Source organism: Anabrus simplex, chromosome 2 (genome assembly GCF_040414725.1).
Source record: "Anabrus simplex isolate iqAnaSimp1 chromosome 2, ASM4041472v1, whole genome shotgun sequence".
NCBI classification, from domain to species: Eukaryota; Metazoa; Arthropoda; class Insecta; order Orthoptera; family Tettigoniidae; genus Anabrus; species Anabrus simplex.
Genome location: NC_090266.1, coordinates 611,610,420 through 611,636,145, shown reverse-complemented (window position 1 = coordinate 611,636,145; position 25,726 = coordinate 611,610,420). Strand labels below are relative to the sequence as shown.

The 25,726-nt window shown below is 40.3% G+C and overlaps 1 protein-coding gene across 1 annotated transcript in view; it reads left to right on the top strand.

Annotated features, from left to right (window-relative positions):
* lt (vacuolar protein sorting-associated protein light) overlaps positions 1-25,726 on the top strand; it is a 343,814-nt gene that overhangs the window by 91,723 nt on the left and 226,365 nt on the right. The window contains exon 6 of the mRNA XM_067139250.2: positions 11,746-11,900. Within this exon, the coding sequence (XP_066995351.1) occupies positions 11,746-11,900 (155 nt within the window). The remainder of the gene's footprint in view (positions 1-11,745; positions 11,901-25,726) is intronic.

Below are 25,726 nucleotides of genomic sequence, written 5' to 3'. Positions count from 1 at the left end.
GCGTCTCTCCACCTTCTGCGCTCATACGTCATATGGGCTTTCTAACGTCACACGGGCCCTCTTACACCACACGCCAGCCAGTTGGCTGACCCTGTTCTAGAAAATAGATCTCAGAGAATTAGAGTAGGCGAAGCTTTATCTGACCCCGTAATAATTTAGAGGGGAATTCAAGGCAGTATTACTGGACCTTTATATTTTCTTATATATATAAATGATATGAGTAAAGTAGTGAAATAAGAGATAAGGCTTTTTGCGGATGATGTTATACTGTATAGAGTAATAAATAAGTTACAAGATTGTGAGCAACTGCAACTTGACCTCAATAATGTTGTGTGATGTGCAGCAGGGAATGGTATGTTGGTAAACGGGGTTAAAAGTCAGGTTGAGAGTTTCACAAATAGGAAAAGTCCTGTCAGTTTTAATTACTGCATTGATGGGGTGAAAGTTCTTTTTGGGAATCATTGTAAGTATCTAGGTGTTAATATAAGGAAATATCTTCATTGGGGTAATCACATAAATGGGATTGTAAATAAAGGGTACAGATCTCTGCACATGGTTATGAGGGTGGTTAGGGGTTATTATAAGGATGTAAAGGAGGGGGCATATAAGTCTCTGGTAATACCCCAAGTACAGTATGGTTCGAGCTTATGGGACTCTCACCAGGATTACCTGATTCAAGAACTGGAAAAAATCCAAAGAAGAGCAGCTCGCTTTGTTCTGGGTGATTTCCGACAAAAGAGTAGCGTTACAAAAATGTTGCAAAGTTTGGGCTGGGAAGATTTGGGAGAAAGAAGACGAGCTGCTCGACTAAGTGGTATGTTAGGTTTTATTAAATTATCCTTGAGATTTTATGCCCAACGTCATCTTCAATACGGAACAATAATGAGAGTTGTTACTTGTATGTGGTATGTTCTGAGCTGTTCCGAGTGGAGAGATGGCGTGGAATGACATTAGTAGACGAATAAGTTTGAGTGGCGTCTTAAAAAGTAGGTAAGATCACAATATGAAGATAAATTTGGAATTCAAGAGGGCAAATTGGGGCAAATATTCATTTATAGGAAGGGGAGTTAGGGATTGGAATAATTTACCAAGGGAGATGTTCAATAAATTTCCAATTTCTTTGAAATCATTTAAGAAATGGCTAGGAAAACAACAGATAGGGTGTCTGCCACCTGGGTGATTGCCCTAAATGCAGATCAGGATTGATTGATTGATTGATTTATTGATTGATGACAAAGATAAATTGATGACAGGGCCGAAAATTGAACTTTGCTGTAACTGGAATGCAGACCCACCAAAAATTATGATCAATGTGATGGTCATGTGGACTATCAATATTGATCATATTACAAAGTTGAATTTAGTAGGAGTAACACGTGATTTTTATTCACCTACAATACCCAATCACATGTCATGTGCCCTTACATCTACACTGTAAATTTCTGTTAGTTATCACACATATTGTTCATTTGTATTATATGATGAACCGAACTCAATAGCTGCAGTCGCTTAAGTGCGGCCAGTATCCAGTATTCGGGAGGCAGTGGGTTCGAACCCCATTGTAGGCAGCTCTGAAGATGGTTTTCTGTGGTTTCCCATTTTCATACCAGACAAATGCTGGGGCTGTACTTGAATTAAGGCCACAGCCGCTTCCTTCCCACTCCTAGCCCATCCCTGTCCCATCGTCGCCATAAGACCTATCTGCGTCGGCACGATGTAAAGCAACTTGCAAAAAAAAAAAAAGGTGCATTTTATGAAGAAATTTGCCTGTCGGTGTAATTTTCTTTATCGAATGATATAGAAGGATACAATAAATAAGAATTAAGTACACTATAAATTTGTTAGTTATAACATATATTGTTCATTTGTATTTTTATGAGGAATTTTGCCTGTCGGTGTAATTTTCTATGTCCAGTGATATGGAATAATACAAAAATTAAGAATTAAATTGAAGGTATATTCCACATATTGACAATGAAGCATTCAAGTAGCTATTGTAATTCTTGTCCCTTCCTGGAGTTTTAATCTATAGGTTTCTAATTTCTGGTGATCATGCATTGTGTTAGATGAAACAACATCAAATGCTTCGTTCACCCCAATAAGAAAGCATATTCCTATAATTACCACCTTTTTTCGTTAATAAATTAGGAACATCCACAGGATTTGACTGCTACCATTGAGTCAATTTCTTTTGCCAATTTTAAGAAATATTTACTTGGATACACTGCCTGACATCATAGACAAAGAATTTATATTAAACAAAATAAATGTTGGTAATCTGGATCATGGATCATGGTTCTCCTCGCAAAAAAGCTACTAAATTAGCAGCAGCAATTGCAAAGACACTTCAAAGGAAGTCACAAGTGTGGTTGACGAGAATGTTACCTGCTGAGAAGGCAAGCTTCACTGTCTCAGACTACGAAACAGCTCAGAAAACTTAAAGGGATATGCAGAAGCACGAGCAAAATATGTGCTATTTAGACTGAAAAAGCAGTTATATGCTAAGAACCTAAAGTGAAGATAGCGGCAACAGAAGAAAACCCCTACAAAAGCTCTCCAACCCAGAAAAACTCCGGAGACCAACCTACATAAACATGGATATCTGGGAGGCACACTTCTCCTTACTGAATCAAACCTCCATAATCCCAAGAACAACAAACACCCTGCAATGGACAGCTTTCCCTCCTCATCCAGTCTCTCGATCGGAAGTGCAACAAGTCTTGTTGAGGAGCAAGAGAAAGCAAACCACCGGACCCGATAGACTGAATAATGTAATTTTAAGGGACTCCTCCCCCTTAATGCTTAACTTGTGAGCAGCTCTGTACAACAAGTGTATATAATCGAACTATATTCCTCGCCAAAAGAGAACATCCACAATTGAATCGATTATTTCAGAGTCAAGCGCCAAGTCTGTCATATTTGGAAAAATGAAGAAAACTGTCTAGCATCAGAAAAAATGTTGTGGTAGGGGTTTTAATATTTTAGCTTGAAAGTATTATATCTCTTAATAATTTCTATCTAAAGAAAAATATTTTGTGCATATTAACTTTGCTGTAAAAAAATCCAAAAAAATTTCCACTTAACTGGTTTCTGAAATAAACGAGTGTTGCAAACATATTTTTATGGGATAATTCTTGAATTTTGAAAGGATTTTGTCATAAACCCCATATTTGTGGGAAAAGAACATATTTTAATAGGCTTAGACTGTATTGCTGGTACAAAAGGATGAAATCAGCAATGCCTGCTCATCATGACAGGAGGTAATCAATCCTCATACACAAACTCCACAGCACATTCTGTCTCTGTAGTAGGCCATTGTAAAATGCCGCTATAAGTGTTCATGTTCCATCAGGTAAGGTTTTAAGGCATTTAGCTCATGTATCTTCTTGATATTGATGGGCACCTAAACAAACAATAACAAAGAATAATGTAGGGCTCAGACCAGGTACTTTCTTGCCTGAGTAAGAAATATAACCTTCTTCTTTTACCCTTGCATTCCGAATAATATTACGTGCATGAGTTTGTTTGTCTACCACTCGTTTTCTTTTAGATACAGGTTCGTCTTCTGAACTTTCAGACATATCACTACAATTATAAAAACACTGCACTAAACAAAAACACTTTTCGAATCAGGTGTTCACAAAACTACGAACATGCGATTCCAGAAACACAACAACGACAACAAAAACAGCTGAACAGCTGGCTATTCTGGATCCAGAACAGCAGCGTCAACCAGAAAGGTGCGGCACATCACAAAATGTACCAGGAGTTTACTGCAGAAACCAGCCAAGCGGTAACACTTAACTGGTTTCTGAACTTAATACGAAATTCAACGTAATGCCTGACCATTATAGGAGGACGTTTCTTGACTGGTTTCAGCACCAAAATGTGCGTATACCCTCTTAGTAACATATTCTGTCATTAACTCATTTTTTCATTTTTTGGCACTTGACTGCTTTCTGAGATAATCGATTCAATTAAGGTCATGTACAAAGGAAAAGTGCCACAAGACTCCCTGGAAATGTACAGAGGAATCGCTCTAGATTGTAACCCATTTAAGATAATGTTACACTTTTTACTGGATATAATTCTCCACCAGCTACTAGACCACATTCCACAAGATCAGCATGGCTTTACACTGGGAGCTTCAAAAGGCAGAAGTATTCAGTCAGCAGTATGTAAATATTGTTGGTTACAAGGATAATGTCCAGATAGGTGATGTAACACTAAAGAAGTATTAAAATTTACCTATGATAAAAATGACATTTACAGTAAGATACAAAAGTTGAAAACTAGAAAAGCAGCTGGAATTGATACGATTTCTGGAGATATACTAAAGGCCATGGTTTGGGATATAGTACCATATCTGAAATACTTATTTGATTATTGTTTGGTTGAAGGAGCTATACCAAATGAATGGAGAGTTGCTATAGTAGCCCCTGTGTATAAAGGAAAGGGTGATAGACATAAAGCTGAAAATTACAGGCCAGTCAGTTTGACATGCATTGTATGTAAGCTTTGGGAAAACATTCTGTCTGATTATATTAGACATGTTTGTAAAATTAATATCTGGTTTGACAGAAGGCAGTTTGGGTTTAGGAAAGGTTATTCGACTGAAGCTCAGCTTGTAGGATTTCAGCAAGATATAGCAGATATCCTGTATTCAGGAGGCCAAATGGACTGTATTGCGATTGACCTATCTAAGGCATTTGATAAGGTAGATCATGGAAGACTACTGGCAGAAATGAGTGCAGTTGGACTAGAAAAAAGAGTGACTGAATGGGTGGCTATATTTCTGGAAAATAGAACTCAGAGAATTAGAGCAGGCAAACCTTTATCTGACTCTGTAATAATTAAGAGGGGATTTCCTCAAGGCAGTATTATTGGACCTTTATGTTTTCTTATATATATATCAATGATATGTGTAAAGAAGTTGAATCAGAGATAAGGCTGATTGCAGATGATGTTATTCTGTACAGAGTAATAAATAAGTTACAAGATTGTGAGCGGCTGCAGGGTGACCTCGATAGTGTTGTGAGATGGACGGTGGACAATGGTATGATGATAAACGGGGTTAAAAGTCAGGTTGTGAGTTTCACAAATAGAAAAAGTCCTCTCAGTTTTAATTACTGCATTGATGGGGTGAAAGTTCCCTTTGGGAATCATTGTAAGTACCTAGGTGTTAATATAAGAAAAGACCTTCATTGGGGTAATCACATAAATATGATTGTTAATAAAGGGTACAGATCTCTGCACATGGTTATGAGGGTATTTAGGGGTTGTAGTCAGGATGTAAAGGAGAGGGCATATAAGTCTGGTAAGACCCCAAGTAGAGTATGGTTCCAGTGTGTGGGACCCTCACCAGGATTACTTGATTCAAGAACTGGAAAAAATCCAAAGAAAAGCAGCTCGATTTGTTCTGGGTGATTTCCAACAAAAGAGTAGCGTTACAAACATGTTGCAAAGTTTGGGCTGGGAAGATTTGGGAGAAAGGAGATGAGCTGCTCGATTAAATGGTATGTTCCGAGCTGTCAGAGGAGAGATGGCGTGGGAGGACATCAGTAGAGGAATAAGTTTGAGTGGTATCTTTAAAAGTAGGAAAGATCACAATATGAAGATAAATTTGGAATTCAAGAGGACAAATTGGGGCAAATATTCTTTTATAGGAAGGGGAGTTAGGGATTTGAGTAACTTACCAAGAGAAATGTTCAATAATTTTCTAATTTCTTTGCGATCATTTAAGAAAAGGCTAGGAAAACAACAGATAGGGTATCTGCGACTGCCCTAAATGGAGATCAGTAGTGATTAATTGATTTAGCATTTCTGCGTTGGCGTTACTGTTTGGAAGCATTTCTGTACTCTTTTAAAATCTGTCCACTTCAGGGAATGAGAGAAGTTTCCTCAGGCATTTAAAATCGACATAAGACGAGTTCTAAGAACCCCATTGTAAATTTTAACCAAGACTAAAGCATGAAGCTGACATGATGAAAGCAGCAGGTATACCTGGAGTGCAGTGGCTATACAGAACTTTGAGAGCAATATGGTGTGAAAATCGGGTTCCAAGAACACTGGACAAAAGGTCTTATTACTCCTTTATTTAAAAAATTATGCAGGAGAAAGTGTGCTAACTATGGGGGTATCACACTTGTCTCCCATGGCCTGAAAATAATGGAAAAATTTATTGAAACCAGACTGTGAGCAGTGATAGAAACTGTCCTGGAAGAAGAACAGCATCGATTTAGAACCAGTAGAAGAGCAACAGACCTGATCTTTACCCTAAGGATGTTAATGGAAAAGCACTGGGAGAAAGGGAAATACGTAATTGTGGTATTCTTATACCTAGAAAAGGCATAAGATAGGATGCCTAGACCAGTTATATGGAAGCGCCTCACAGAATATCTCGTAGGCTAGATCCAAATACTCTACCACAACTGTAGCAGCTGGGTGCTTGTTGGGGATGGCCATTGAGAATGGTTTAATACGACACAGCATGTCCAACAAGGGAGGGCACTCTCACTATTGCTATTCATTACTGTAATGGACAGTATTCTTAAAAGCCTGAAAAGAGAACAAGATAGAGAACTACACACATTTGTGTTTGCTGATGATGTAACCATCTGGGGAGAGATAGAGGTAGAGGTACAAACTAGGCTGGATGAATGGGTAGCAAAGTTCAAACAATATCATATTGTAACGTGTTGGCAGGGTAAATAAATGAATAAATGAGTACAGAACCTGGTAGCGTCCTATTTATAAGATTTATTAACTTAGCACTACAATTACAGATTCACACACACACACACACACACACACACAGACAATAACCGAGATTACAACTTACGCAAGTACACTCACACGGTTCGCACTCTTAGTTTCTCATGTTCCATCTACAATGACACACACACACACACACCGATTATGTACACTACACTCGCTCAGCCACTCAGTCTCACTCGCTAACGCTGTCAGATTCCACAGCCTACGCGTCAGTCTCGCAGGTCGGGATAGTATCCGCTGTTCACTCAATCCGTCGAACCCCGTTCGCAGTTCGCACACGTCGGCACCCAGTGTTCCCTTCGCACTGCTCAAGAACACTCCAGGTTCTCCTCCAGCAGCCAGCCGGACGGGACACACACACACATCAGAGAAACAGGAACGAGTCCTCGGCTGCAACAGGCAGATGCTCCATTAGGCTGCACTCTCCCAGGCCATCACTGACTGCGCTCCAGCGAACTCAATCTCGCTCTCACTCACTCTTACTCACTAACTCCGTCTCTCACTTTGACTGTCACTCCAAGTTACTCCTCTCCTTATATACCTGCTCTGGGCCTTCCAGAACAGTCCGGATGCTAGATGTCTCCAGGAACCTCGTGAGGTGGAAGACTCCAGATTAATCGTCGAGTAATTTCCGTTGTCCCATGCGGCGCGACCACGGACAGAAGAGAGAAGGGCCCGCCCAGCACTTAAATGTTGCTTGCGATTGGCGCGCTCGAGCCTAAGGGGGTGGGGCGATGGGTGACGAGCTCGGCACGTAGCAACTTGGCATGGCGGATGCTATAACCATTACATTGCCCCCTCCTTAAGGCTGCTCGTCCCAAGCTGCTCCGCGATACGCTGCAATACGGTTTGTTTGGTTGGCCACCACTTTCCCATGGGGGATCCGCTGGGTCCGGTCGACGGTGTCCTCGTCCCCGTTGATGACGATCAGCGAGTCCTCGTGTGGCAGCCGGATCTTCGGTGGTTTTCCTATCCTCCACACCCACGTCCACTTTCAGGGCTTTGAGCGCCTTCGTAGTCCTCTGGTGTGATGCCCGGGACTGGTTTGCTCGTCCCAGATTTAGCCCTGCTGAATTTCCTTTTCTTCCGGGGTGCGGCATTTGATGTTCGTGCCGGAACAAGTGTCCTGGTCAGGTGGCATCCTCATCCGTTGGTCATCGGTTCGTCTTCCATGGGTGCTCCGTCTGCTAGTAGGGGTCCCTTCAGCCGTGCCGTTGCAGTCGCTCCCTCTGTCTCATGGGCCATCGTCAGAGCCTGTTCGTACCGAGCTCGATAGCTGCAGTCGCTTAAGTGCGGCCAGTATCCAGTATTCGGGAGATAGTAGGTTCGAACCCCACTGTCGGCAGCCCTGAAGATGGTTTTCTGTGGTTTCCCATTTTCACACCAGGCAAATGCTGGGGCTGTACCTTAATTAAGGCCACAGCCGCTTCCTCCCCACTCCCAGCCCTTCCCTGTCCCATCGTCGCCATAAGACCCATCTGTGTCGGTGCGACGTAAAGCAACTAGCAAAGAAAAAAAAAAAAAGCCTGTTCGAAGTTCTCTTTCCTGCCGATCGTCCTTCCTGGACAGATCTCAGCGTCACGTGGTTTATCACGGCCATCGGCCGCCTCGAGCTTGGTGTCACCTCGGGATAACTCTTCCAAAATCACGTCTCCTGGTCGCTAGATCTCGGCGTCGAATTCCCGCGGCGTTACATTGGTGCGCTTACTCCTTTCCTGCAGCTGGACTCGGTAGGTGCTTCTCGGTTGGTGGACACCGCAGTGTGCGTCGAGCACTCCCACAACCTCCTCGTAGGTTGAACTTTGCTGGGGGCTGCGTTGAACTATCATCTTCTGTACACGTAGTCCGGTGATCGGGTATTCGGCACTCTTCTTGGGCGTCGATCAGGTCTCGAACTGGGTCCGGCATGTTCTCTTGGAAGTAATCCCGTCGTCCTGTAGGGTTTCCAATTTCATGATGGTGGAGCCGCCGTCGCTGCTAGCAGAATTCATTCGCGTCTCCACAGCCATCATTTCTGTACGCAGGGTACTCGCTTCCACCGCTGGGCCTCGAACTTCGGACTCCACACACGTGAGCATCTCTTCGGACAGCTTCTCGTCCAGTTCGTTCTCATCCTGCACATCGTTATTGTCGACCTTCTTTTCGAGAGAGCGCACTTCATTTTCCAACTTTACCTGCTCACTCTTCTGTTCACTTAAGTCTGTTTTCAGTTGGTCTCTGTTAGAACTCCATTCAGACCTCAGTTCACTAATGAGTTCGCCATAGCTAGATAAGATTTTATTTTCAAGTTCACTAAACTTGCTTACAAAAATCTGGAGCTGTTCAGAATTCCTTTCGCTAGTAGAAATTTCTGTCGACTACAAAATTCGCTACCAGGTACTCTATTCTGACACCAGTTTTACATAAGAGTTTATCCACTAGTTTATCACATTTGTCCATCCCACTTCTGACGCCAGTTGTAACATGTTGACGGGGTAAATAAATGAATAAATGAGTACAGAACCTGGTAGCGTCCTATTTATAAGATTTATTAACTTAGCACTACAATTACAGATTTACACACACACACACACAGACGATAGCCGAGATTACAACTTACGCAAGTACACTCACACGGTTTGCCCTCTCTCTCTTAGTTGCTCATGTTCCATCTACAATGACACACACACAGTCATCGATTATGTACACTACACTCACTCAGCCACTCAGTCACACTCGCTAACGCTGTCACAGTCCACAGCCTGCACGTCAGTCTCGCAGGGCAGGATAGTATCCGCTGTTCACTCAATCCGTCGAACCCCGTTCGCAGTCCGCATGCGTCGGCACCCAGTGTTCCCTTCGCGCTGCTCCAGAACACTCCAGGTTCTCCTCCAGCAGCCAGCCTGAAGGGACACACATATGACAACAGGGAAACAGGAACGAGCCCTCGGCTGCAACAGGCAGATGCTCCATAAGGCTGCACTCTCCCAGGCCATCACTGACTGCGCTCCAGCAAACTCAATCTCGCTCTCACTCATTCATACTCACTAACTCCGTCTCCCACTCTGACTGTCACTCCAAGTTACTCCTCTCCTTATATACCTGCCCTGGGCCTTCCAGAACAGTCCGGATGCTAGATGTCTCCAGGAATCTCGCGAGATGGAAGACTCCAGATTAATCGTTGAGTAATTTCCGTCGTCCCATGCGGCACGACCACGGACAGAAGAGAGAAGGGCCCGCCCAGCACTTAAATGTTGCTTGCGATTGGCGCGCTCGAGCCTAAGGGGGTGGTGCGATGGGTGGCGAGCTTGGCACGTAGCGACTTGGCATGGCGGACGCTATAACCATTCCAATATGAAATATAGCACAACAAAAACTGTTGCACTGAAAATGAGTAGGAAAGATACTGGCTGCCACATAAAGCTTGAAGGTGAAAACATTTGATGTGTACAGTTATTCAAATACCTTTGGAGTATGATTTCCATCGGGAGTACTGCAGATAAAGAAATAGAAAACAGAGTGCCTAGCAGTTTCAACATTATAAGACATCTACATTGGGATAACAAAGTGTCCATGAAAACAAAGATGATTCTGTAGAAGTCACACATTGTGCCCATTCTCACATACAGTCTAGAAACATGTACACTGAAATAGAGAGAAGTTAGTAAATTGCAAGCAGGTGAAATGAAGTTTCTATGAACTACACTCCAAAAAACAAGCAAGGACCATTTAAGGAACGATGACATCAGAATGGAACTGGAAGTGGACTTGATAGAAGAGAAGCTAAGGACTCGAGACTTAACATGGTATGGACATATAAAGTGAATGCCTGGCACACGAACACCTTGTGCATTCCTAGAAAGAAGGATGAAGGAAGAAGGCCAGTGGGAAGACCTAGGAAGAGATGGCTACACCAACTGAGAGACGATGTGGAGAGAAGAGGAGGCAATTGGGAGTCTGTGGAGAGATAGAAGTTATATCTGGACAGACAACGATGGCAAAGACTTGTTCAACACCACCCTACCTGGCACGCTGGATGGGTTCTGTGATGATGATGATGATGATGATGATGATGACTGAAGCAAAATGATTTTTAAGACAGATACTTCACAAAGTCAAAAGACATCATTTGCACATGTTCATGATTTTATTATTTCATTCATATCTTTTAAGATGTCACTCCATTGGAACATGTACCAAAGAAATTTTGTATGACTAAATTTATCTGTTATATTGCGAGTGTTAGTCAGTAATGTATTGAAAGGTGGAACCGTAAACTAAATTCTTTAAGAATTAAAAACAAAGAGTTTGTAACTCGATTAGGAACAGTCATGAAGTTTGTTTGCAAAGACAACGGAGTCAAGATGGCCTATTTTTAAAGAGCCCTCAGAGTTTCGAAATTCGCTTCATCATGGTTAGTCTATATCTTAATTGGAACTCCCTCATTCATTGGAGAGCTGATGTCATGACACAAGCAAGTTGGAATCTCATAGAGGAGGATACAAGGAAAAAGAATTAAATACCACCACCTTTTTACTCAACACATCCATGATTGCTGGAGTGTGCAAAGACATCATTTTCGAACTTCGCCACCTGTACACAAGAAGTTAGCCACGGATTCCATTACACAATTTGCGTACGATCTGATAAGCACAACGTGGATGCCCTCTGCCGTTGTTCACTATGCAGTCAGCACTGCTCCCTATATCACCTGCTGGAGTGAACCAGAGAACATTGCCCCTGAGTTTTTATGGAAACAATGAAAATTTTGTGCAAATAGTAAAAGTTTAATTTTCTTGTACACAATGTGTTTAATAAAGCTATTCATTCACTATAAAATATGCAAACCATTTGGTTTCTAAATGAAAGACGTCATTTGGTATATTTTGAATGAAACTAAATATAATTTTTATTTATTTATACAGGATGATGTACTGTTGCTTAATTTCATCATGTATTATTTTTCACATGCAACTCTTTTTTTCTCAGAGCCTTACCTGAAAATTACCGTTGCAACTTGTGTTGGAAGAATAATACAACTCTTCTTGTTGGCTGGGTGGACACCGTACGAATATGTGTTTTGAGGAAACGAAATCCAGTTGAACTTTCCAGGAGAGACCTGCCTGAGTATGTTGTTGAGCCTGGTGAGTAGATCTACTGATGTTGATGTGATTTCAGTCCAAAGTTCTCAAAATTTTGTACCAGTTACTTTGTTTCATTACTGTTTGCTTGAAAGCCTGATAAAATTAAGATGAGGGTTTTCCTTGAATGGGATTTGTCAGTTCCATGAATTTTCTGAGAATTAATCAGTCCTTCTCAGGGCCTTTTTTGTTTTGGCATCATATTTTGTATTTCTAGATTTGAAAATACTGTAAGTACTTGTTTGTCTGAATATGTAATTGAAGACAGTATTTTAAGAAAGATTAGCTTGAGAATTCATCAGTACGTGATATTGAGGGTAGTTAAAAAGTCATATTTTCCATTATTGGTTAGCCATCATTTTGAATAACTTGCACTTTCCAGTTGATCAATAAATTAACATTAACATACCTGCCAAGTATTCTGCTTTTTCCATAAAATGTACTGATTTTGTGTGTTACGGTTGTACGGATGAACAGTATTATTGTACAGGTTTTTAATATCCATGCTTGTTTTCGCTTTCTGCGGTAAAATCGGATTTGTTTGACTTTCAGTAGTAGCTGGTAATATGAGATGCAGTGTTTGAAATTTGACCGGTAAATGTATCGATAACCACATTATCAATTATCACAGTGCTTTTGTCACCTGTTCGACCTCAACTGCTACTTCATTCACTGAGATGTTCCCAAACAAGTAGCAAGGTGTGATTTTGAAGAAACGAAATCAGTGAAAAGTAGCAGGGTGTGAATTTATATATAGCAACTTGTTTGTGGGTGTGAGTAACATTGGCGGTAGTTCTGAAACTCGTGGAATTTTTAAGCAGTTTAGTATTTTTACTGCTATTCGTAATGAGTAGATCTACTGATGTTGATGTGATTTCAGTCCGAAGTTCTCAAAATTTTGTGCCAGTTACTTAGTTTCATTATTATCAATCTTTTAGGGAGGTATATTCTGCTGAATTTCCTTGTTTTATATGATCACGGAAAGGTGAAACATTTATATTCTGTTCCATGTGCTCGTGTGATATAAACGTTTTTCACGGAGGAAGAACAGAATTAATATATCACATTCAATCTGTTAAACACTTCTCTAATACAAAATTTAAGGATGGCAGTCAGAAAATTAATTTTTTTTCACCTCTTCTGGAGCCGACCTTGATATAGTAAGAGCAGAATGCTTGTTCACTTTTTTTTTTTTTAATTTTTTTTTTTTTTTTTTTTACAAGTTGCTTTATGTCGCACCGACACAGATAGGTCTTAGGGTGATGATGGGACAGGATAGGTCTAGGAGTGGGAAGGAAGCAGCCTTGGCCTTAATTAAGGTACAGCCCCAGCATTTTCCCGGTGTGAAAATGGGAAACCACGGATAACCATCTTCAGGGCTGCCGACACTGGGGTTCGAACCCACTATCTCCCGAATACTAGATGCTGGCCGCACTTAAGCGACTGCAGCTATCAAGCTCGGTGTTCACGTAATTTGTAATTGAACATAATATCCCGTTAGCTGCTACCGATCACGCTTGGTGTTCTGTTTAGGAAAATGTTTCCATGATCTGAAATTGCAAAAACATATAGCTGTGGTCGTATGAAAACCACACACATTTTGAAAGAAATGGGTACGGATTGAAAAAGTGAACTTGTTGGTTACATACAGTGAACCATTTTCTTTAGCTGAGGATGGGAGCAATGATAGTAATGCTAAGCTTTACCCTATTGTCGTCACCTGTTTTTGGCAAAGCAGGAAATGGTAGCACAGTGTTGTCTGTCCCAGCCTTGGTGGATGATTCAACAGGACGTAATATTGGTAATTTGGTACGCACCGACACAGCTACAAAATATAAATTACAAAATACCAATTCAAAATTGTGTAGCCTTCTGTTCCAACAATGCTCCAGTCATGATTGGAAAGAAGAATGGAGTTGCTGCTGTTTTAAGGGAAGCACAGTCATCTGTCTCCATACTGGGTTGCTCATACAATTTGATTAACTTGGCTGCTGAGAAAGGTGCAAGCAGTTTGCCTGTTAAAGTTGATGAACTATTAGTCGACATCTTGTATTATTTAGAAAAGAGTTGTAAGAGGAAGAAACGCCCTTAAGAAATTCAAAGAGCTTCATAACAAGAAAACGGAGAAGATACTGAAACATATTTGCACAAGATGGCTATCGTTAGGAAGGTGTCTGCAGAGGCTGTTAGAGCAATGAGATCTACTCTTTGGTTTCTTTAAAGATGAGGTGCTTGTTAATGCTCATTGTGCATCAACTACTAGCTTAACATCATTTACAATCCCAAAAGCCAAGCCTGGTTGTTCCAAAGACCAGGAAAAGAGGAAAGCTTCTAAGTCGTCAGAATTGGTAGCTCCCAAAAGATTTGCACGTTTCTCAAAATCTGACACTTCTGTGCTAAAAAATAAGAACATAATTCAAAATCGTGAATGAAATTTTTGTGTGTGGTTCTTTCATCAGGCTTATATAATTCATACTGTGCCTTCCTGTATGCTGTCATTCCTTTATTTGAGATTCTCAATTCTACTCTTCAGAGTGCTTCCTTTCACATTTATTAACTGCTAGAACTAATGACAAACCTGTTAAAGGAGCTGCTTTCCAGATTGGTTAAACCAAAAGTGATCAAAAGTTTCCTTTTATGAAAGTTCTATACCACTCTATTGAGAATCAGAGAGACAATGATGAGCGTTACCCTGAAGCTAAAATGGGAAACCACAGAAACCATCTTCAGGGCCGCTCACAGTGCAGTTCAAACCCACCGCCTCCCAAATGCAAGCCAACAACTAAATGGCTCTCAATCTCCACCATTCTATACAACTGAGATTTTCCATCACTTTGTGGACCTACCTCCAGGTCTTCTATTTTCTCACTGACCTGTCTGAGAGGATTGGCTGTGCTGTTTGGGCCGTTTAGTTGTTGGCTTGCATTTGGGAGGTGGTGGGTTTGAACTCCACTGTGAGCAGCCCTGAAGATGGTTTTTGTGGTTTCTCATTTTTGCTCCAGGGTAATGCTGGAGCTGTATTTTTATTAAGGCCACAGTTGCTTCTTTCCAGTTCTAGCCTTGGAAAAGTTCAACCTTCTTACATATACCAGGTGGTTCACCAGCCCCTTATTTTTGCGAAGATGGGCAACCCAAATAACGCGTTTAACCTAAAGATCCTTATGATTTAGTTTTATGAACACCAAATAACTTAGAAATTTCTCCTTATTTTCGATAAGGCTCTCCGCTACCTGTGTGTCATCACTGTAAATTGATTCATGGACCTAGCAAATGAATATCTACTATGCACAATTCTGCACCAAATACTAAGGACCAATCTGCAAACATGTGATTAATTGTGCCTTGAAATAAAACAGGTACCTGCCATACGATCAGATTAATATGTTATGCCACATATCCTGTAATGTAAAGAAGTTAAGTGAACACTGTAAAACATCATTGAAGACTTTGACACGGATATTAACTTTCGAGGTGGAATGGCCAGACTTAAGTACTAAACCTCTAGTGAGTGTCATGTATGTAGACTTTGTGGCTGAATCGGTTAAGGGCTGAAGCACAAGGTGTGCGAGTATTGGCATCGTAGTGGTTCAAATCCAGCATAAGGCAAATTTTTTGAATGACAGTGAAGTTCTCCATTTTAACGGGAATACAATAATAAGGATTTTTTTCCTATTGGTTTTGAGGGATGCGCTCTGATTTGGTGCCTTTCCGTTAAGATGGGGAAAGATTGGGAAGGAAATCGGCCTTTGTCTTTTACTAAGGTTCTGTCCCGGCATTTGCCTGGTGATGAAACCGAGGAAAACCATTTTCAGGATGGCCAGCATGGGATTCAAATCCACAACCTCCCGAGTCCAATGCACTCATATAATAATTCACACTTATGAGGTCACATTCAGCACTTATTCATTTCCCCCACTATGTATTCCTGTGAAGAGTATGTTGAGTTGTTGCTAATTTATGAAGAAAGTTCAGTCAAATTAATATGTATGCCACGTGCTCTATAATAGTAAAAAGCTAAATGAATACTATAAAGCGTTATTGAAGGCTTTGACATGAATATTAACTTTCGATGTCGAACAGCCGTACTTAAGTAATAATCCTTTAGCGGAGCATCTTGTATGTTGTGTTTGTGACTGAGTCGGTTAAGTGCCGATGACACATGGTGTCTGAATACTGGTAATGCAGTGGCTCAATTCCAACCGTATGCGGGTTTTTGTATTTTTGACCGACAGATAGTGCCCCATTTTAACGGACACACAGTGTTTATGAACACTTATCAGGTCACATCACAGCATGTATTCATTCACTCACGATCTATTCCAGTGACGAATACGTTGATATGTTGCTCATTTATGGGTAAACAAGGCAGAACGCAGTCCACTTGCAATGTCTCTATTACAAGCATTTTTCTGACAGAAGACTACTGACCACCAAAACGTTCCGAAACCTTGAACGAAGATTGCAGTCAACTGGGACGCTTGGAAGTGTAATTTCTTTTAGAGATGCTCCTATAACGTCTGGTCCATACGAAAAGGCTGTTTTGGATGCTGTCTATAATAACCCTCATATTACTATAGTACTCTGACACTTGCACAACAGACTAACATCAGCCGGTCATCAGTCGTGCATATACTGCATAACAATATATTTCACCAGTATCATCTGCAGTTACACCAGCAGCTCAACGAACGTGAATGTGATGCTAGAGTAACATTTTGCCAATGGGCAGTATGCAGGGTGATCTATAATGCAGCCTTTTTGTCAAGAGCCCTGTTTTCAGGCGAATCATGATTTCACAACAGTGGCGTCGTGAATTGGCACAGTATGCACTATTGGAACGCGAAGAATTTCCATTGGGTAAGACAGGGCCCATTTCAAGTGCAGTGGGGAGTAAATGTCTGGTGTGGGATCTTGGGTGACTATCTCATCGGACCATATTTCTTCGACGGACATCTAACGGGAGCACGCTACCTTCGTTTTCTTCAAAATGAATTCCCACAGTTGCTGGAGAATGTGCCACTGCGCAAGCAATTACAAATGTGGTTTCAACAGGACGGGGCTCCACCTCACGGATCAGTAGTCCTCCGGAACCATCTTCATACTTCATATCCAAATAAATGGATAGGAAGGGGCGGACCCGTTCATGGCCTGCCAGATCACCCGTTCTAACGCCATTTAACTCCTTCCTGTGGAGTCTCTTAAAGCAGGTAGTGTATGTACAGGAGCCTGAAAATCCTGCTCACCTTTGGCAACTGATCACCGAGGCATCCCAAACTGTTACACCTGATATGTTACAATGTGCAAAATGTCTTTAAAACGTCATGCTGGAATCTGCATAACTTAAGGTGGTCAACACTTCGAACACTTGGTTACACTGAATCTGTAGGGTACCCTACTTTGTACCTACAGACCATCAGGTCATAGTTCAACCTGGCTACATAACATCGGATAAAACCGGTCCTTTTCATCGCCAAATAAAAATTCACTCTTTGGAACAGGATGACATTTGGCCATATTATGGTTACTGTAAATGGCGTTAATCGAAGAAAAAAAAGTGTCCCAGCCTGTGAATCGAACCTACTACCAGACAGCTTGGCTGATACAATAGCAATAATGCATGATTTAGCCACCTTAGCTACCGCAAGCCGTGTTGCATAGCTACTATGTTGTATTCCTTATAGACACTTCCTTTCTAAATATAAGATAGTGTTATTCACAGCTTTGATCTTTTCACACATTCATTATAGTTAAAAATAATAGAAATAACACTGCCACTATTGATTTCTACCATATTCATGAGCATTGTATAAATGGTATAGTTGTATTAAGGCCGTAAAGGAGCAGGTACTAATGTTTTTCAGATGACTGTGATATACGCGTTAGTTGGATTACGTACCTCCAGAAAAAATAAGGGGCTGATAATCCACCCGGTATAATTGGGGTTTTATTTTGAGCTGTTGCTACAGTTTTTTTCTTTGTTTGTGGTGAGAATTGCTTATTTGTAAAGCAGTGGGTTAGAACACACTGTTTTAAATTTACAAAAGTGAAACTTTGTCTATTGCTTTGTTCTCACCAAAAACCTGCTCAGCATCGCAAGAAATTATAGGGAACATTCTAAATCTTGGAACATCTTCAGAATAATTTCAGATCTAGTATCACAATTGATTCACCACTTAAAATTGCATTAATTTTGCACATATCACTATATCCTAGATTCTTGACTAGCACTGTGTTTAACTTCACTTTTGCAAATTCTCCAACCATTCTACTGCAGCAGTTGAGTCATTGGTGGTTTCTTGCTTTTGGGGAGCATTTAATGCTGTTGTGATGCATCAGAAGTTTGCTTGGATGTAAGCTATGTCATTTTTCACTGTTTTGTCACCAACAACTGCCTTTGCGGATTCAATTGAAACAGTGTTGTCAGTGTTTGAAACACTTAGCACATTCTTGATGGCTTCAGTGTTAACTGCATAGTAGTATGCTACTGCCTCTAACCATGCTGTCCATCGAGTCGTGATTGGTTTGGGTGGGAGTGGCATATCAGGATACATGTCTCTCAGAACCTGAATCTTGCTAGGAGCCTTCAAACACACTTTCTTCAATGGTCCACTTTTGGGTAGCTAGCTCAAATAAGTTCTGCACACCGATGAAGGGCATGGGCTGTGTAAGTGAAGTGAATCATCTTGGGATATATTATTTTCAATGCTTCACCATCTTGCACTGTACATTGAGCTGTATCACTCAGAAAAATGAGAACATTTTCATATCAAATACCATTTGGCCATAGAATTGCTATGTCATTGAACAATTTAGGTATGCTCTTGTTGTTACATGTATCAAAGACCTCGCATGTTAATAGAACAGGTTTACAGAGCTCACCATTCATTAAACCAGTGACAACATTTCCAATCATTCTCCCTGCGCTGTTTATTTATTTATTTGGGAAACCAAAACAGCGAGAAGCCGAATTACAGAGTTCTGCGATGAAAAAAATTTACAGTGGAGTAGCACATAGCAGACATAAAAAAGAAGTGGAAGAACAATGAGTAAAAAACATCTAATGATAAAAATAGAGGAAAAAATTAAAAACTAACAAAATAACTGTAGAGACACCAATTAACAACAAAACAAGAAGGCAAAAGAAACAAGGAGGAAAACTAAAGATTGAACGTAAAACGAAGAGAAGAACTTATAGCTAGGCACATTAAGTTAGATACTGATATAACACATAAGTAGCGGTATAGTACAGTAAAAAATAAATGAATATTACATTGTGTGCAAAAGAAGGGACAGCAGTGCGAAGAGAAAAAAGGAATATGAAGAAAATGGACTAGGTTAAGGAAGAATCGATTAAAGGAGGCATACGAAGAAAAACGTCCAAGTTCCTGTCAGAAGATAGAGTTAAGGAGGGTTGGTATGCGGTTAAATAAAGTTCTTTGAACGAGAGAAAGGCAGGAATACGGAATATGAAGGAGTGGATTAATCCTGGTTTTGCGAGTTGGAACATGTAGGGAAAAGAGGGATGCAGGTTTAGGAGAACGAAATAAACTGTTAACAGGAATCTAACGTCAGCTACTTTCCTGCAACTAGATAATGGGCGAAGGTTTCACGTATCCAGTATCTGATTGCTGTTCAAGTTTCGACAATCAGATACTCTTGCTCTGACAATAGCACAGAAGAATGACTGCACGCTGTCAATGTGATTCAGGTTAGTGGGTGAAGAGGTAGACCAAATGGGAGACGTGAATTCAATAATCGGTAGGATGCAAGATACATAGTGGGCTCTGAGGACGTGGATATCGGTGATGGCAGAAAATCTATAAATCAAACCGAGAAGTGATATTGATCGTGAGGTTATCTTTTGTGTATGGGGGACAAACAACAATTTATTGTCAAACAACACTCCTAAGTCATTTTGTTCTGTTAGAGTTGGGAACGGGTTACCAAGGAGGGAGTATTTACTAAGAATAGGGGATTTACGAAGCATGATCGAAATAGAGGAACACTTGGTAGGATTATGCTTAAGACGCCATGTGGAGCACCATTCAGAGAGTGAGTTAAGCTCGCTCTGTAAGGAGTTTACATCTGATGAAGAATCTATTTGTTTGAATATTTTACAGTCATCTGCAAATAGTAGAATTTCACACGAAATGGAGGATATAGTGTTTATGAGGTCGTCAATAAGTAGGACAAAAAGAAGGGGACCTGGGACACCGCCCTGTAGGATGCCAAAATGTATCATAACAAGAGTCTAATTGAATCCATCAAGATCCACACACTGAGTTCTGGTATTGAGGAAGCTCTGCAGAAGAGTTAGGAAGCGACCAGAGATATTAAAACGTTCTGTGAGTTTATGGGAAAGAAGTGCATGGTTTACGGTATCAAAAGCCTTTGCAATATCAATGTAGCACATGTCCAGCTGGGAACTGGCATTAAGAGCAGATGTTGCACGATGGAGAAGAACAGCCAGATTAGTTAGGCAGGAGCTACCAGGAAGAAAACCATGCTGCTGGAATGATATATAAGGAAGGGTGAAAGAAAGAAGACACTGGTGGACAATCTTTTCACAGATGAGAGATAGGGTTGGTAATATAGAATTCAGGCAATAGTTTCTGACATCAGACCTCTTTCCACTTTAAAAAACCGGAGTGATATTAGCAATTTTCCAGTCGTCAGGAAAGTAGCCGGCTAAGAAGCAACTGCTAAATATAACAGCAATAGGATTGGCCAGAGTCATAGCAGTATTCTTAACGAAGACAGGACTGAGGTCATCGGGACCAGTAGGTTTATTTTCTGGCAGGGAGGAAAGTAAAGAATGGACTTGTGACTCAGAGGTGGAAAGACTACTGAGACTATGAGAAGGAACAGAATCAATATATGGAAAATCTGGGAACTGAACAGGTGCAACAAAATTAGACGCAAAGTAATCGTTAAAAATTTCCGGTCTATTATTACTACTGGCAAAATTATCACCCCAAATCACTGTGTCTGGCACACGCTTTGTATTTTTCCTGCTGTTTATCAGAGACCAGAATTGTTTGCTATTACTTCTCACTTCTAGGCAGGCAGAGTTTATGTTGTTCAGGTAATCCCATTTTAGAAGCTGTTTATGGTGTTTGCAAAGGTCAGAAAAAGTTTTATAGCTGGCTTCAGAAGGCGACCTTTTCCATTCTTTCCAGGCTTTTGTTTTATTAATTTCTGCAATTTCGGTGTCGCTTTCCTTCCATGGTGGACATCTGGCAGCTGTTTTACGAGTGGGAACAAGGTCACGGATCACAGCACGAGTCCAATCATAGAACAAGTCCACTGCTTCTTGGACTTCACCAACTTGCAGTAAGTGCCAGGGTAGAAGAGTTAGGATGTGATTGACGGTCTGCTAATCATCCTTTCGCCACATGGGTTCACAGTTCCTGGTATAGGGTCGATGACATTTCGGGGGGCAGGGAAGGGCAACAGAGAATGTTGCCTCTACAGACTTGTGGTTCGATTTTAAAATATTTCGTTCCACAGAAATAACTGAAGGCTCAACGGAGCAGAGCAGATAGTCAAGAAGACTATCCCCACAGGTGTTCTCACGGACGTACTGTTGGAGGCCTAGGCCCCTAATATAATTTTCTAGATGCCACTTGTCGAGGCTGTTAGAAGGGACACATTGCGCAAGGGAATTCAAAGATACAGAGAGGTTGAAGTCACCCAGTATAATTACATTAGGATTCAGATTAATTTCTTTTATTACAGAAGAGAGAAAATTTTCAGAGTTATTGAGGGTTGATCGAGGTGGTCTGTTAAAAGAAGCAAATAGATATTTCGAATGCTGAAATTTCATTTCTACCCAGACGGCTTCACAGTCACTACTTAAATCAGTACGTAGGTTAGCGTGCCATTTGGATTTAACGGCCAGGAGAACCCCCCACCCGCCCTAAAATCCACGGTCCATTCTGAAAATGGAAGACTCTTTGGATAGAGGGATTTCCGTGTCTGAAACAAAGTCATGTAACCAACTTGCAGAAAAGGCAACAATGTCGAAAGAAGATAGTTCTTGTAGGTAGAGCTCACAGTCAGTAATTCTGTTTTTAAGAGAGCAGGTATTCTGATGGTAAACTGAGAATGCACTATCCGCTGCGGGTCCCGGGTTTATCTCCACATCACCAGTTAACAGTAGGGATCATTTAAAGTAATAAACTTCATGGTTGGGTTCCGTATTGAGTTAAGACTTAACTTAAAATGAATACAAGATTTATTGCTCCACCTTCTCAATACTTAAAATCATATAACGTTTAACAAAACATTACAATATGATAGTGTCATTTACTAGTTTCGGTCATTTTTTGGACCATCATCAGCCTAGCCGAAATTGCAAGTAAAAGACATAAACTAAAATAATATGGATGAACAAGAGGATGGATGGTAGTGGAATGACATACAAGTAAAAACCTTATACATAAGTTACAATATGATCAGAATATGTTAAAATTAACAAATGAATAAAATAATTGTGATGTCGTTTATTTTACTTATATGTCATTGCACTACCGTCCATCCTCTTGTTCATCCATATTATTTTAGTTTATGTCTTTTACTTGCAATTTCGGCTAGGCTGATGATGGTCCAAAAAAATGGACCGAAACTAGTACCTGACACTATCATATTGTAATGTTTTGTTAAACGTTATATGATTTTAAGTATTGAGAAGGTGGAGCAATAAATCTTGTATTCATTTTAAGTTAACAGTAAGGATGTCAATAATAAACTTAAAGTAGACCGAGTAGAAAACTGAGATAATTTGCTGGAGGTTGGAATCGAAGCCGGTGCTACAAGAATGCAAGGGAGGTTTGCAGTCGGCAGTGAAGGAAAATAAAACTCGAACGGCAGTCAACCAGGTTCCAACCTGAGGTATATTCCATCTTGAGACGGCGAGTCGTACACTCCCGCCAGGGGAGGCTTGGGCACGCCAGTAGTCACCGTAGCACGTGGAATAAAAGCAAAGCGGTTTTTTGTACAGACTTATTTCTGAGCACTTCACAACACATGGAATCACTGCCTAGATCATCTAGATGAACATCACTATATTCTTTTGCACACACTATTTGTTTTGACACCAAAACTCCTAAAAGAACACAGAGGAAAAAGACACAGTCTCACTCACCATCTCATCAAGCGATACCCATATTGGAGTGTCTTGAATAGATTTCCTTACTTCTCCCAGCATTTCTTTATAGATTAATGGTTCATAAATCTTCCTTACTGTTGAGTTTCCTGGTATACTCTGAACTGTATTTTTCCAGGAACTCCTTGAAGCATGGGTTGTGTTTAACTTGTAGAGTGGGATATCTGCACCGATAAGGGCTCGATGAAGATTCTTACTAAATTAACTCTTCACATTCAGTTGTATATCTGATAGAACCACCAGTTTTTTCTTTTGTAACTTATTGTTGGCCTTGTATTTTTCTGTCAGAATGTGTTGTTGCACTAGAAATCATTGAGAACTAGGCACTGTTTTCTGGCAGGCATTACAAAAAATTACTTTACCATCTGTCGATAGTCCTTCATTCAAAAATCACTTGCATACAACAGTAATTTTATTGATGAGGTCTTACAGTCTGGTGGCATTCTGACTATTTAATACACCAAATGAACATATATAATGGTGGTCCTAAATGGGGCATTACACAAAAATGTCATTCTCATAAACAATGAAAATCAACATATATATTTTGCAAATATACTTAAATAATGTATAACTATATAATAGAAACAATAGAATAATACAAAACATGTTAACACACCATAAATAAGTACCAATTTTAGCACAATTTTCTTTTCAGAATGTCTTTACTACAACCAGGGTATTGTCTCTGGTGACCTTACACATATAACAGAATGAATTCTCTTTGTTCTTCGTCAGCTGTTAAGAATCCATTGAAATCTTGCATTAACTTAACTTCTCTCTCTGCCATATTATTTACTACCTTAAGGTTTTTCATAATCCTTTTGTCATTAAGGTAGGAAATTTTTCATGCCAAGAAGCAGCATCCATATTTAACACGCGAGAGGTCGCACCCATTTTTGAACGTGAGAGGTCGCATCCATTTTTGAACGTGAGAGGTCGCACGAAGGCAAATTGCTCACGCTTAATATTTTCATGAGCTGCTATTTTCCTTTTGCAGTGAATGCTCTGATAAAAATATAAATATGTACTCTGTTTAACTGCCTTTCAACTAGTACTAACATAATTACCCAGTAAAAGTATTTTCTCAATGTAAAAAATGAATACATACTTTTTTTTTTTTTTTTGTAAAATCTGGTAAAATCACGAGAGTTTTTAAAGAGTGCAAGAGTTTGCGTTTGAGCAAATTGCCTCAACGTTTGCATTTTTACATTTAAATGTATGATTTGGTCACAATTCAAGTACAAAATGTATTCTGAAAGTGAAGTACGAAATTTAAAAGAAAGTACTGCACATAATTACAAAAAAAAAAAAAAATTTGAAAAATTCGTTATTTTCCTCTGTTCCTCTTCAAAATTCATTGTTATAGATAAAACTACAGCACCACACTTCACTGAAAGCCACCATAAACCTCACGAACTTTACTTAAGAAACTTTCTCGGAAATGCAGAGTCACGTAAGAATGCACTGCACGAGGGGTCGCACGATGTCAGTTTGCCGTGGCAGATGCGAGAGTGAAAGAAAAAACAAACTACTCCGGAACGCAGCAGGCAATACACTGACAATAATCAAGGTCAGACAAGAGAGAGAGAGAGAGAGGGGGGAGGAATGAACCAAGCGCCCTAACCCCTACAGCGGCTAGGAATGAAATTATTAACAAATATTTAAAAGTGCGGCAAACTGCCGCGGGTGCGACCCCTCGCGTGTTAAAAGAAATCTAAGTCTGTGCTTAACTTCAGCATGTCCAAACTCTTGACTAACATGAACTCAATACCCATACCTTTGTAAGAGATTTAAATGTAATGTGTTAATATAGATTTTGATATATTCTGTATAGCTCGTGCAAAACAGTTAAATTTAAATTTATAGAATTATCTACATGAAAAACTTAACCCAAAGGTTTTGTAACTGCCCGTGTTTTTTCTTTCTCACTACAATTCGGTAATGCAGGCGCACCAATTAATTGTTCTTGATTTTCATAGGTTGTGAGGTTTGGTTGTTTTTCAGTTTGTGAATCCCTGGCATTTAACACTGTTACCAGCTTACCGTCTCAGTGAACAGTCACAGAAGTTGGATTCTTCTTTTTAAACAAATATTTAACATTTTCTGAATTGTTCATGATATCTTCGAAATAAAATACAATTAAGTACTATTTCATCATCATCATCATCATCATCATCATCATCATCATGTCCTAAGGCCTTAGTTGTAGCTTCAAGGACGGACACAGCATCACTGACTTATCTGACATCTGTCTAAAACAGCTATTAATTTTTGTGATAAAACATTTTTGTCCATGTTTCTTTTCCTTTTCTGAATTTACCTTCCACCTACAGTTACATCACAACCAGAAATTGAAGCTGAGCTCATGGAGGGTTCTGTAAAAAATGGGATTACCATCAGTGTCACTCACTTCAGTTGATCCGTCAAACGAATCATTGGTAATCTCCAGAAACTGTGAATTATCACCCTTCATCTTCTTTTGCTCTTTTTTCCTTGTCATTTCCTCTTTTACTGCTGTCTTCTGTCAACACCTCCAAGGTAACCTTTACGTCCAGGTTCTCTTGCCGTGCTGAGTGGCTCAGATGGTTGAGACGCTGGCCTTCTGTCCTCTACTTGGCAGGTTCGATCCTGGCTCAGTCCAGTGGTATTTGAAGGTGCT